Below are 12165 nucleotides of genomic sequence, written 5' to 3' on the forward strand. Positions count from 1 at the left end.
ACCAGGAGCTTAGAAACCTCGGTCTTGTCCTGGCTTTGCGAGTGACCTTCAGCCCATGACTTTGGCTCTGTGGGCCTCAGTTTCCTTGGGTTCTAGGAAATCAAACGACCGACTGTGGAGTCTTCACGGGGCTGTTGTGAGCATCAACTGTGGCATTGTGTGAAAGTGCTTGGGAAACTGTAAGGAAGGCATAATCCGACTCCGGGTTTGTGTAACACATTCGCATACATCATCTCATTTGCTTCTCACATCCATCCCGCGAGGTAGGGAGAGAAGATTCAGATTCAGCCCCAAACTCATGGTGTCTGGCATTTCCACAAGCACCATTGATTTTATTCCCAACATGGCTTGTGCAAATAGTCAAGGTATTTGTGGCTTCTCCTGCTTTGCAGATGAGGAAGCTGGGTCCAGAGAAGTGGGGTGATCAAGGTGGGACCAGGTCTGGTGCTGGGAGGTTGGGGGGAAGGGCGGCTGGGCTGGGCTGCTGGGTAGGCCAGGGCCCTCGCATCACACCTGGCTCATGGGAGCCTAGGGTAGGGCCCGGGGGACGGCCATGGCCAGCCTTTTCCTTGACGGTGCCATACCTGGTTCGAGCGAATAAGCATGTTGGTCATCCTACTCAACTGTGTGACCCTCGGCATGTTCCGGCCGTGCGAGGACATCGCCTGTGACTCCCAGCGCTGCCGGATCCTGCAGGTGAGTGTGTGCTGGGGGCCCTGACTACTCTGCAAGGAGCCATGGTGGGAGGGTAGTTGGGGCTGGAGTGGGGGCAGGGCACTCCCCCTCCCCGGTTTCAGCAGCCTCTTGTCCCCACGTCAGGCTTTTGATGACTTCATCTTTGCCTTCTTCGCGGTGGAGATGGTGGTGAAGATGGTGGCTTTGGGCATCTTCGGGAAAAAGTGTTACCTGGGAGACACTTGGAATCGGCTTGACTTCTTCATCGTCATCGCGGGGTGAGAGCCTGGGCTAGGGGTAGGGGAGTACAGTGGGTCAGAGCAGTCCATTCCCTGGGCCAGAGTTCTAGGCCGTAGCCCCTCCTCCCAGTCAAGTCACAGCTCTGCCTTCTCCCTGGCTGTCCGCTTGCATCACCCCAGCCTGTCCCCTGAATTCCAGGACCCTCCTCCTGGCTCTGTTCCCTTCTTTGAGGGAGCCTGTCCTTGGCTGGGGCGGGGAGGCGGGGTGGTCCCAGCCCCAGACCGAACTGGATCCTCAGTCCCCATGGAGGACAGGGAGGAGCCCCAGGTCAGAGTCCTCATTGACCTCTGACCCTGCGGTGGCCTCAGACTCAAAGGGCCTCCCTTTGGGCCCCTCCCTGCAGGATGCTGGAGTACTCGCTGGACCTGCAGAACGTCAGCTTCTCGGCTGTCAGGACAGTCCGCGTGCTGCGACCGCTCAGGGCCATTAACCGGGTGCCCAGTGAGTGACCCCTCGGCCCCCGGCCCCTGGCCAAAAACCCTCAAGTGCAGATGTGGAAAGGGCATACCCCAACCCTCCTGCCACATCCTCACCTGACCACTCGCAGACCCTGGCAGAGAAGGTCCCCCTGGGGGCCAGTCTGCGCCCCTGCACCTGGCCGTGCAGCTGGGAGAGTGACTTGCAGAGACCCCCTGGCTTTAGTCTGGCTTTGGGTCAGAGTCCCAGGAACTTCCAGGTGACCTCTCACCCAGGAGAGCAGGGGCAGCTGGGGACGGACGAGAGGCTGGCAGGCCGGGCGGAGGGGCGGCTTAGCCGCCTGCTTCTCCTCCACAAGACCACACTAGCCATGTTGAACACGACTTCTCTCGACAGCCTTGCCCTCCCAGCTGCGTCCCCTTCCTCCACCCCAACCCCTCCCAACCCACTGCAGCCACCGCCGGGACCATTATCTAAATTAAACCGCAGTGGTTTCTGGAGCCAGCCAAGCTCTGGCAGCCCCAGCTCCCGCCCCATCCTGCACCCGCCTTTGCTCAGACCCCCTTGGTAACTCCCCAACCTACAAATGCTGCAGGTCGGTCCCCACCACGGCTCCAGGAGTCGGTGGGGGGTGAGGGTTCCTGGGGCCCTGGGCTGGGCTGTGACCGCAGCCCCCTTTGCTCTGTGTGTGTGTGTGTGTGAGAGAGAGAGATGTAGCTACCTCTGGGAGGGCAGAGCTGCCGAGGGCATCCTTCTCGGGGCTGGGGTGTGTTGGTGGTAACGGGAGCTTAGGAAGAGGGGCAGGGCCTCTCCCGCCCCAGGTGATGGCTGGCAGATTTATAGGCCTCTGTCTAACCACCGGTGTAATTCCCTTAATGCGCACCCTGAGGAATTGATCTCTGTTGGAACATAGAGGAGCTGAAGGATGTGGGGGGAGGACTGAGTGAGAAGGCTGGGCAGGCAGGGGCGGGGCCAGGGCAGCTGCAGTCGCCAAGAGGGTTAATTAGCTGCTGCCCCCTAGAAGCTTCTGCCCTGCAAAGGTCAGGGGGTCACCAGGGGCACTCTGGGGGTGGAAAACAGCCAGCAGAGACTTCTCTGCTTGGCAGGACCTGCTGGCCTGGGGGCTGAGACTTGGAGGGGGGGAGGGCTCCCTAACAGGGGGCTTGGGGGTTTTGGGGAGGGGGTGCTTCAGTGATGGATTCCTGAGAAGACAGTGTTGCATCCCCTCCGGTCCCGATCTGGGGATCCGGATCAAGCAGGAGCAGACTCGGGGCCGGGGGACTCAGAACCATGGTGCAGTGCAGGGCACCTCGGCCCCTGCCAGGCAGCGGCCTGTCCAGGGGGAATTCTTGCCTGCTAATGTCCCCTCTGGAGTCCTGTGCCTCGGTTTCCCCAGTGGTCCCAGGCGTGGTGATCTGGAAAGGTTAGGTGGCCGTGTCTGGTGAGTGAAGGAAGCTGCAGGGTGTGTTTGGGGTTCGGAAAGCACAAAGGCTGAATCTATGTCCTGGCACCCGCGTTCAGCAGCTCTGTGACACTGGGCGAGTGATGTCACTTCTGTGGGCCTCAGACTTCCCTTCCACACTGTGCACTGTCGGGAGCCCGAGGTGGGACTTGGTGCTTGAGAATTCTTTGGCAAGCACAGTCACCTGGTGGGGGGGCCGGGGGATGGCCCGCACTGATGACCGTGAGTGGGTGGAGAGGGAGAGCAGACAAGGGCTGCCTGGGGAGTTAGAGGTGTCTGTTGGTCTTCCCTCCGGCTCCAGCCTAGCACTCTCAGACCCCGATTCCCCGGCGGCCCCCTCTGGGAGTGCTGCCAGCTCTGTGGCAGCCGGCCCAGCCCAGCGGGCCTGGCATCCCCAGCGTGGCTTCTGCCCCTACAGGCATGCGCATCCTGGTCACCCTGCTGCTGGACACGCTGCCCATGCTGGGCAACGTCCTGCTGCTCTGCTTCTTCGTCTTCTTCATCTTCGGCATCGTGGGCGTCCAGCTGTGGGCGGGGCTGCTTCGGAACCGATGCTTCCTGCCTGAGAATTTCAGCCTGTGAGTGGCGGGCGGGGCGGGGCAGGGCAGGGCGGGGCATTGACCCTGGCGCGACTGCCCTGCCCACCCTGTGGGCCGGCTCTCCTTGCCTGGGTCTCACCTGTGCCCCCACCCACCCCGACGCTGCAGCCCTCTAAGCGTGGACCTGGAGCGCTATTATCAGACGGAGAACGAGGACGAGAGCCCCTTCATCTGCTCGCAGCCGCGCGAAAATGGCATGCGCTCCTGCCGGAGCGTGCCCACCCTCCGCGGGGACGGCGGCGGCGGCCCGCCCTGCGGCCTGGACTACGAGGCCTACAACAGTTCCAGCAACACCACCTGCGTCAACTGGAACCAGTACTACACCAACTGCTCCGCGGGCGAGCACAACCCCTTCAAGGGCGCCATCAACTTCGACAACATCGGCTACGCCTGGATTGCCATCTTCCAGGTGGGGCGGCGGTCCGGGGTGCTGAGGGGCGGCTTTCAGGGTTGGCGCAGGGGCCGGGGCTTTCTGAGGAGACTGCCTGGCCCCTTCAACCTCCCCAGGTCATCACACTGGAGGGCTGGGTGGACATCATGTACTTCGTCATGGATGCCCACTCCTTCTACAACTTCATCTACTTCATCCTCCTCATCATCGTGAGTGACCCTCAGGGCTCCGTGGCAATGGGGGAAGGGAGGGGGTCCTGGGAACTGCCCAGAGGCTGGGTTGGGGCTGGCCAGAGAGGGGAAGCTGGCTCAGTCTAAAGCACTCAGCTCCTAGGACAGGTCTTTAAAATTTTTTTAAAAAAAGATTTATTTATTTATGTATTTATTTGAGAGGCAGAGGCAGAGAGAGAGAGAGAGAGGTCTTCCATCCACTAATTAACTCCCAAAATGGCCGCAATATCTGGAGTTGAGCCAATCTGAAGTGAGGAGCCAGGAGCCTCCCCTGGGTCTCCCACACAGGTGCAGGAGCCCAAGAACCTGGGCCATCTTCTACTGCTTTCCCAGGGCATAGCAGAGAGCTGGATTGGAAGCGAAGCAATGGGGACTCAAACCGGAGCCCATATGGGATGCTGGCACTGCAGGCGGCGGCCTTACCCACCACACCACAGCGCCGGCCCCGCAGACAGGTCTTGTAGAGAGGGCTCTGTAGCAGGAAGGGCACCAGGTGAGGAGTCAGGAGCTCCAAAGTCAATGCCTGACTCCACCACTTCCTACTTTTTTTTTTTTTTTTTTAAGATTTAGTTTTATTTATTTGAAAGGCAGAGTTGCAGAAAGGCAGAGAGCCGGTGCCGTGGCTCAATAGGTTAATCCTCTGCCTTGTGGCGCCAGCACACCGGGTTCTAGTCCCGGTCAGGGCGCCGGATTCTGTCTCGGTTGCCCCTCTTCCAGGCCAGCTCTCTGCTGTGACCCGGGAGTGCAGTGGAGGATGGCCCAAGTCCTTGGGCCCTGCACCCCATGGGAGACCAGGAGAAGCACCTGGCTCCTGCCATCGGATCAGCGCGGTGCGCCAGCCACAGCGCGCCAGCTGCAGCGGCCATTGGAGGGTGAACCAAAGGCAAAGGAAGACCTTTCTCTCTGTCTCTCTCTCTCACTGTCCACTCTGCCTGTCCACAAAAAAAAAAAAAAAAAAAAAAAAAAAAAAAAGAGAGAGAGAGAGAGAGAGAGAGATCTTCCATCCACTGATTCACTCCCCAAATGGTCACAATGGCCAGAGCTGAGCTGAGCTGAAGCCAGGAGCCAGGAGCTTCTTCTGGGTCTCTCATGTGAGTACAGGGGCCTGGGCACTTGGGCCATCTACCACTGCTTTCCCAGGTACACTAGCAGGGAGCTGGATTGAAAGTGGAGCAGATGGGACTCCAACCGGAGCCCATATGGGATGCTGGCGCTGCAGGTGGCAGCTTTTACCTGCTACGCCTTAGGCCCCTTCCTGTTCTAATGACCTTGAGTCAGCATTCACCAGGAGGCCCCCAGTCCCACCCCAGCCTCTATTTATTCATCAGTACAATGGGTGGTACTTAACCCAAGGTGCCATGGCCTGTCCCAGGGGGTATTTGCAAATGGAGGTGGTTCATTTTTCACCAGGACCCAGCAGGGAAGGCACCATTGGCGTTTTGTTGAGGGGAGGGGACCGATACTAAATACCCTGAAATGTTTGCAAACGGTATCGTCCCACCCCAGTTCTGATTAGTGTTGAGAAATGCTGCGTGAGCTCTTGTTCCTTCCCACTCAGAATTTCTGAGACTTTATGAAGGCAGAAGAAAGAGGCAGAAGCAGCAATATTTAATAGTTTTAACCACTACCATTCCTAGTATCTTATTTAAATTTTTTCATTTTATTTGTAAGGCAGATAGACGGAGGGAGAGGTCTTCCATCCACTGGTTCACTCCCCAAATTCCCTCAACAGCCAGGGCTGGGCCGGGCCAAAGCTAAGAGCCCAGAACTTCATCTGGGTGTCCTATTTGGGCAGATGGCAGGAACCTAAGTACTTTAGCCGACACTTGCTGCCTGCCAGGCAGGTTAGCAGGAAGCTGGATCAGAAGTGGAGGATCTGGGACTCGAACCAGTGTTCTGATATGGGATGTGGTGTCTCCAGCCCCTGCTTCACCTGCTGCACCACAACGCCCAGCCCATAGCTGATATTTATGGAGCACTTTTTATGTGTCAGTGCATTAATTCTCTCCGTGGTCCCTTTACAGATGAGGGAACTAACACTTCCATGTGTTGTGCCTAAGCTGTGGGTTAAACTTGCCAGGTGGGGTGTCCTGCTGCTGTGTGCTGTGCCATCCACTGCCTGCTTCATCCCCATTGGCCCCAGTGAGGTGCCCAGGGCAGGAATTACGGTCCCCATCTTCTGGGAGTGACCTTGAAGCTCCAGAGGGTGGTCACCAGGCCAAGAGAGAATTCAGTCCCAGGCTACCAACTCTGAGTGCAGCCCTTTTCCTGTGTCACCAAGAGGCTGATGATAGAGCCAGACAGAGGGGCAGATACTGAGAGATTTAAATCTTCGCAGGACTTGGGATAAGCACTGGAGAGAGGTGGAGATGGATGAGGCAGTTTTTTGGTGAGAGAGACAGAGGCTAAGCCCTGAGAAAGGAGTGCCACCCTGTCCTGCTTTCGTAATTTTCCCTGATGCGGGAGAGTGACCAGGCTGGGGTGAAGCCTGGCCTGAGGCCTCTCCCATCGCTGACCACCGCCTGGGGTGAGCGGCGAGGCCAGTGCTGCAGGCAAGCCGACTTTCTCACCGCGCTGCTCTCCCGGGCTTGGGGGAGGGGGACGGAAGCAGACAGGGAGGTAAGGGGCCCCGCTTCCACCCTCCCACACACCCCCGGAAAAATCTTCCCAAACAGCTCTCTGGAATCACACTAGTGAAGCTAATTATCATAATTACTAGGACACGATCTAGAAAAAAAAATCTGCTTTGTCACCATAAATATTCATTTCCTTCATTTGGGATTGTTGCCCAAGCAGTGTCTGTCCCGGAGTCTTAGGGAAACTGAGGCATGGAGCTGGGGACCAGGGAGTGTGGGCCGGTCAGAGTAGCAGCCTTGGCTAGTCTGTAGGGTCCGGGCTCCGTGTAGTACCAGGTGACAGCACAGGGACAAGTTTAGGTGAGGAGCCGGTTCTCACCCAAGGTCACACAGCCAGAATCGAGACTGGAAGCAGGAGTCTGGAGACAGTGTTTTTGCCAAGATCTCAGAGGCTTGATCCAACTCAAAAACCCCATCTCCCCCGTATTGTACTCATTTCCATAGCATCCGCTGTTCTTCATGGGACTTGGAGAGGGAAGCTTAGGGTCCCTCTGGATGGCCACGCTTTGGGGCAGGGAACTTGGGGGGTGGCCCTGCAGGATGACATCATGGTCAATAGCAGCTCCTTGGAATTTCATAGAAGTTGTCCAGGTCTTAGCCGTGATCTGCTTGTGTCACTTTGGACAGCTTCCTAGGCCTCTCTCTGAGCCTCAGCTTCTTCACCTCTCAGATGGAGATTCTAATAGCGTCACCTCCTGACTGTCATGAGAATCCAGTGAGATGATGCTGGGAAAATAACCGAGCCCAAGGCTTGGCACACGTTTCCTGTATGCGGCAGCTGGCGTTGATTCGATTTCTTCAGGACATCTCCTCTTCCTGTCCCCACCCCTACAGGTGGGCTCCTTCTTCATGATCAACCTGTGCCTGGTGGTGATTGCCACGCAGTTCTCAGAGACCAAGCAGCGGGAAAGCCAGCTGATGCGGGAGCAACGGGTGCGGTTCCTGTCCAACGCCAGCACCCTGGCCAGCTTCTCCGAGCCGGGCAGCTGCTACGAGGAGCTGCTCAAGTACCTGGTGTACATCCTCCGGAAAGCAGCCCGCAGGCTGGCGCAGGTGTCTCGGGCAGTGGGCGTGCGGGCGGGGCTGCTGAGCAGTCCAGCTCCACTTGGGAGCCAAGAGCCCCAGGCCAGCAGCAGCTGCTCTCGCTCCCACCGCCGCCTGTCTGTCCACCACCTGGTGCACCACCACCACCACCATCACCATCACTACCACCTGGGCAATGGGACACTCAGGGCCCCCCGGGCCAGTCCAGAGATCCAGGACAGGGATGCCAACGGGTCCCGCCGGCTCATGCTGCCAGCACCCTCGACGCCCACCCTCTCTGGGGGTCCTGCGCCAGGGGGTGCAGAGTCTGTGCACAGCTTCTACCATGCTGACTGCCACTTGGAACCAGTCCGCTGCCAGGCGCCCCCTCCCAGGTCCCCCTCGGAGGCATCGGGCAGGACTGTGGGCAGTGGGAAGGTGTACCCCACCGTGCACACCAGCCCCCCGCCAGAGATGCTGAAGGAAAAGGCGCTAGTAGAGGTGGCCCCCAGCTCTGGGCCCCCCACCCTCACCAGCCTCAACATCCCTCCTGGGCCCTACAGCTCCATGCACAAGCTGCTGGAGACACAGAGTACAGGTGAGAACTGGGGGTGGGGCCATGTTGGGGTCCCCATCTGGGAGCTGGGTGGTGTCACAGAGAGCCCTGGGGGTGTGCAGTCAGAGCGGTCAGGGCTCATTCCCATTCTGCCTCTCGGGGCCTTGGCACCTTCCATCAGTTGCATTACTTCTTTGAATCCTAATTTTCTCATCTGTTAAAACGGGGACCTCGGTCCCCGCATCGCCATAATGATAGCAGTCGTACACTGAGCACCTGCTCTTTGTTTGCAGTAAGAGCTCACTGTTACTGTGGCTGTGCACCTGCTACAGGCTTTGCAGGCAGAATCCCACTGCATCCCCTGGACAGTGGGTGACCGCTTCCTAGGGTCCTTCTTGTGGGGATGTGGGAAGGGAGCCTTGGAGAAGCTGCATGACTTGCTCAAGGTTGTGCTGGTGGTGAGGGGTGGACTCAGGTCTGTTGGACTCTGAGGCCCATACTCTGTTCTCCTTGGGGGCGTGGCTCACAGGGGACATGGTGTGTGGCTGTGCCCAGCATCCTGACCCCACAGTAATGGGACTCTTATAAACCCACGTCTCATTCTTCCTTCCCTGGAGAGAGACTTGGGACCCCTGCACAGCAAGTCTTAGAAATGCTGGGCCGATGAGTGGGAGGGGAGGGGGAGTGAGACACAGGTGACCGACCCCACCCAGCAGACAGGTTCACTGCAGTGTCAGCCTGCGTTTCAGGCAGGATCGGCACGTGGGAGCAGTGGATATTCGTGGGGATGTTCCGTGGGCTGGGACAGGAAGGTGTTATCACGGGATGCAGACTGAAGGGTTCTTACGCAGCTCTTCACCGCCTTGCTAGAGGACGTCACGAGCACGCCTGCTTCTGTTGCCTGGGCCTGGGCCTGTCACTGTGGCCCGTTCCCCTACCCCCACCCCGTGTGTACAGAGGCTGCCAGGAGGGGAAGTGGCGTGAGTGCCTGCTAGGGGCTGAGCTGGGAGCCAGGTGCCTCCAGGTCCAGGCTTTACCTGGGCCGTGTCTGAGGGTCCTCTCATCGCCCATAATCCGGGTCAACTAGGTGTAGGCACACATTGATGCCTTAGCTTAGGTCCTGTGTGTGTGCGTGCACGTGTCTGGTTGTGTAGGTACACGTGCACGTGGAGGTGCCGTGTTTCCTAGGGTGTGTGCATGTGGGTCTGGCATGTGGGCTTTGCGTGGTACTAATGTTTCTGTGTACGTGTGTGTACATGTTATGTGTATGTATGTGGGTGTGTCCTAAGGATCCCTTGGAAAATGCTACTCAGAGCAGCTTGGATGCAGGCCTGGCTTCCCTGGGTAACACAGATGGTCTGGGCTTCTTGGACATAGGAGTTGTCCAGGGCCTCAGAGGACAGACATGACCCTGTCTGCCTGACCCCTAGGACGCTCAGCACTGGCCATCTGTGGGGTGCTGTTGACATTTGGGTACTGTGGGGCATTAGCACCCCGCCCACTCAGTGCCTAGCACCCCTGCCCGCTGGAACAACCTAGCTCACTCTGGGCACACTCCGAGGGCGGGGTGAGCCCAGGTCAGAGCCCTGCAGCTCTCTCCTCTCTTTTCCCGTCCCAGGCACCTGCCAAAGCTCTTGCAAGATCTCCAGCCCTTGCCTGAAGGCAGACCGGGGAGCCTGTGGCCCCGACAGCTGCCCCTACTGTGCCCGGGCAGGCTCAGGGGAGGTGGAGCTCGCCGACCGTGAGATGCCCGACTCGGACAGTGAGGCCGTTTATGAGTTCACGCAGGACGTCCAGCAGAGTGACCTCCGTGACCCCCACGGCCGGCGGCGACGGAGCCAGGGCTGCGACGCAGAGCCCAGCCCCGTGCTGGCTTTCTGGAGGCTGATCTGTGACACCTTCCGGAAGATCGTGGACAGCAAGTACTTCGGCCGGGGAATCATGATCGCCATCCTGGTCAATACGCTCAGCATGGGCATCGAATACCACGAGCAGGTAGGCAGTGGGCAAGGACAGGCCTCCTGCCAGCCGTTTCTGGGTGTGGAGGTGGCCCAGGGCGGGGGCAGGGCACGTCCTACCTGGGAAGGCTTCTTGGAGGACGTGGGCTTGGAAGGATGTGATGAGCATCAGCTTCTGGGGCGAGGTGTGTCCCTGGGGGCAGACTGGGTCTTTGGAGCAGGGGCCGCAGGGTGGGGCGGGGAGTGGGGGGCTGCATGGACCTGACTCAGTCGCGGTGTGACTGGTAGGAGGCCAGAGTGAGGAGTGGAGGGCTGGTGGCTGCACCTGGCGTGGAGTGAAGGCCCGTGGGTCAGGGAGGGAGGCAATCTGGTCCAGGGCCTCCGGTCTGGGAGCCCTGCTGGGAACCAGGGCGGCTCCTGGTGGATGAGAGCGCCCAGCACGGTGAGGGGACTTGAAACCACCGCAGTGGAGGGATCATCCTAAGAACCAGGCTGTTTGGTCAGGAGAAGAGGAGGCTCAGCGGGGACTGGCGAGCTGTCTTCAAATATTTGAAGGGCTGTCATGTGGAAGAGGGAGCATCTGGGCTGAGAGGGGAGGAGGCTGCTCTCCCTCCCAGGGCTGCGTGGAGGCAGAAGGGGGAACTCTGCTGGCACCCCCGTGCACACACTGGGCTGCACCACGTGGAGGGTCAGAGCAGGCCCCCCGGGGCCTCACAACCAAGCTTGCCCACCACCACCCCCCGCCGGCTTCCTTCCAGAAATCGTCCCTGTGCCCTAGTGTGGCCTGGGTCTCAGAAAGACGGGAGTCAGCGGGCAGGTGCTGAGCACACGGGGCCCGCTGTGCCCTTCTCCCTTGCTCTCCCCTCTCGGGTGGTCTCACCTTGCTGGGGCAGTGAGGAGGGCACCGGGCTGGCAGAACCTGAGCTTTCCTGATTTGGAACCCATACGCCAAGTTGCAGGGGGAGGTGGAAGGTGTGTGGGGAGGGGGCTGCCTGCACGGGCACAGCACGCGATTGAAGGGGGGCGTCTGAGCAGGTAGGCTCACCATGGCTGGGGTGGGGGATATGGGGCTGGGGAGACGGGCTCTGGGTCTAGGCTGGGGAGCATGGGTCCAATTTGGATCTGGAGCAGTGAGATGTTCAGGTCAGAAAAGTCGGAAGCCCCTGACCCCGGCCCCCTGACTGCCACACCCACCTTGCTGCAAACACTCAGCTCTTATCCGGGGCTGCCTTGCCCTACCAGGGGCAGCCCTGCTCCATCATCGCCATATCCTGTTGGCTCCCCTGGCTCTTGCCTCAACAGCCTCTGCCCTGGTGGCTGTGCCCTGCCCCTTCCCTATGGAGGCGACATGGAAGGGGTGGGACGCGGCTGCCGTGCCAGCAGGTGGGCGCCCATGGCACTGCGGTGGGCGTGTTGTGTCTGGGCCGCGTGGGGCATGGGTGTGTGTGCACAGGCGGCTCTGCCAGCCTCCCAGGGAGAGGTGCAGTGCTCTGCCAGGCTGGTGGGGGAGGGGAGCAGCAGTTTCTGCTCCCGTGACCCAGAGCGCAGCAGCCCCAACCTCCCATGTCTTTCACCCCCTGAGTCTGAACCTTTGCCCTCCCTTCAGTTCTGGCCACAGGCAGGTGTCCCTCCCCCAGGGGCTCAGCACCCTCCTCTCGCCCTGGGGGGTGCACCCAGCTGTCCCTGCCCCGCCAGATGCTGCTGCTGGTGGAGCTGTGACTGTCCTGGGAAGTAGCTGAGTCACATAGACCCGGGGCAGATGAAGCCGCCCCTTTGGAGAGGAAGCGAGGGCTTTCCTTGAGGGGTGCCTGCGGCCTCTCCTCGCCCCAGCCCCTAAGGGGCCCATGGCTCCCCTACAAGCCCTCAGAGGCAGGGAGGTGTAGCCCTAGCCCCGTGGTGGCAGAGTCTGCTCCAGCAA

The 12165-nt window shown here is 59.7% G+C and overlaps 1 protein-coding gene across 19 annotated transcripts in view; it reads left to right on the forward strand.

Moving 5' to 3' along the window:
• The window catches only part of CACNA1G (calcium voltage-gated channel subunit alpha1 G), a 61414-nt gene that overhangs the window by 7078 nt on the left and 42171 nt on the right, over positions 1-12165 (forward strand). For all 19 annotated transcript variants that reach the window (XM_070060840.2, XM_070060846.2, XM_070060851.2 and 16 more), the window contains exons 2-9: positions 584-696; positions 820-953; positions 1319-1416; positions 3273-3432; positions 3562-3862; positions 3961-4053; positions 7545-8331; positions 9908-10284. In XM_070060840.2, coding sequence (XP_069916941.2) covers positions 584-696; positions 820-953; positions 1319-1416; positions 3273-3432; positions 3562-3862; positions 3961-4053; positions 7545-8331; positions 9908-10284 — 2063 coding nt within the window. The remainder of the gene's footprint in view (positions 1-583; positions 697-819; positions 954-1318; positions 1417-3272; positions 3433-3561; positions 3863-3960; positions 4054-7544; positions 8332-9907; positions 10285-12165) is intronic.

This window comes from Oryctolagus cuniculus, chromosome 17 (assembly GCF_051225735.1).
Source record: "Oryctolagus cuniculus isolate XC-2025 breed Fujian yellow rabbit chromosome 17, ASM5122573v1, whole genome shotgun sequence".
Lineage (NCBI taxonomy): Eukaryota > Metazoa > Chordata > Mammalia > Lagomorpha > Leporidae > Oryctolagus > Oryctolagus cuniculus.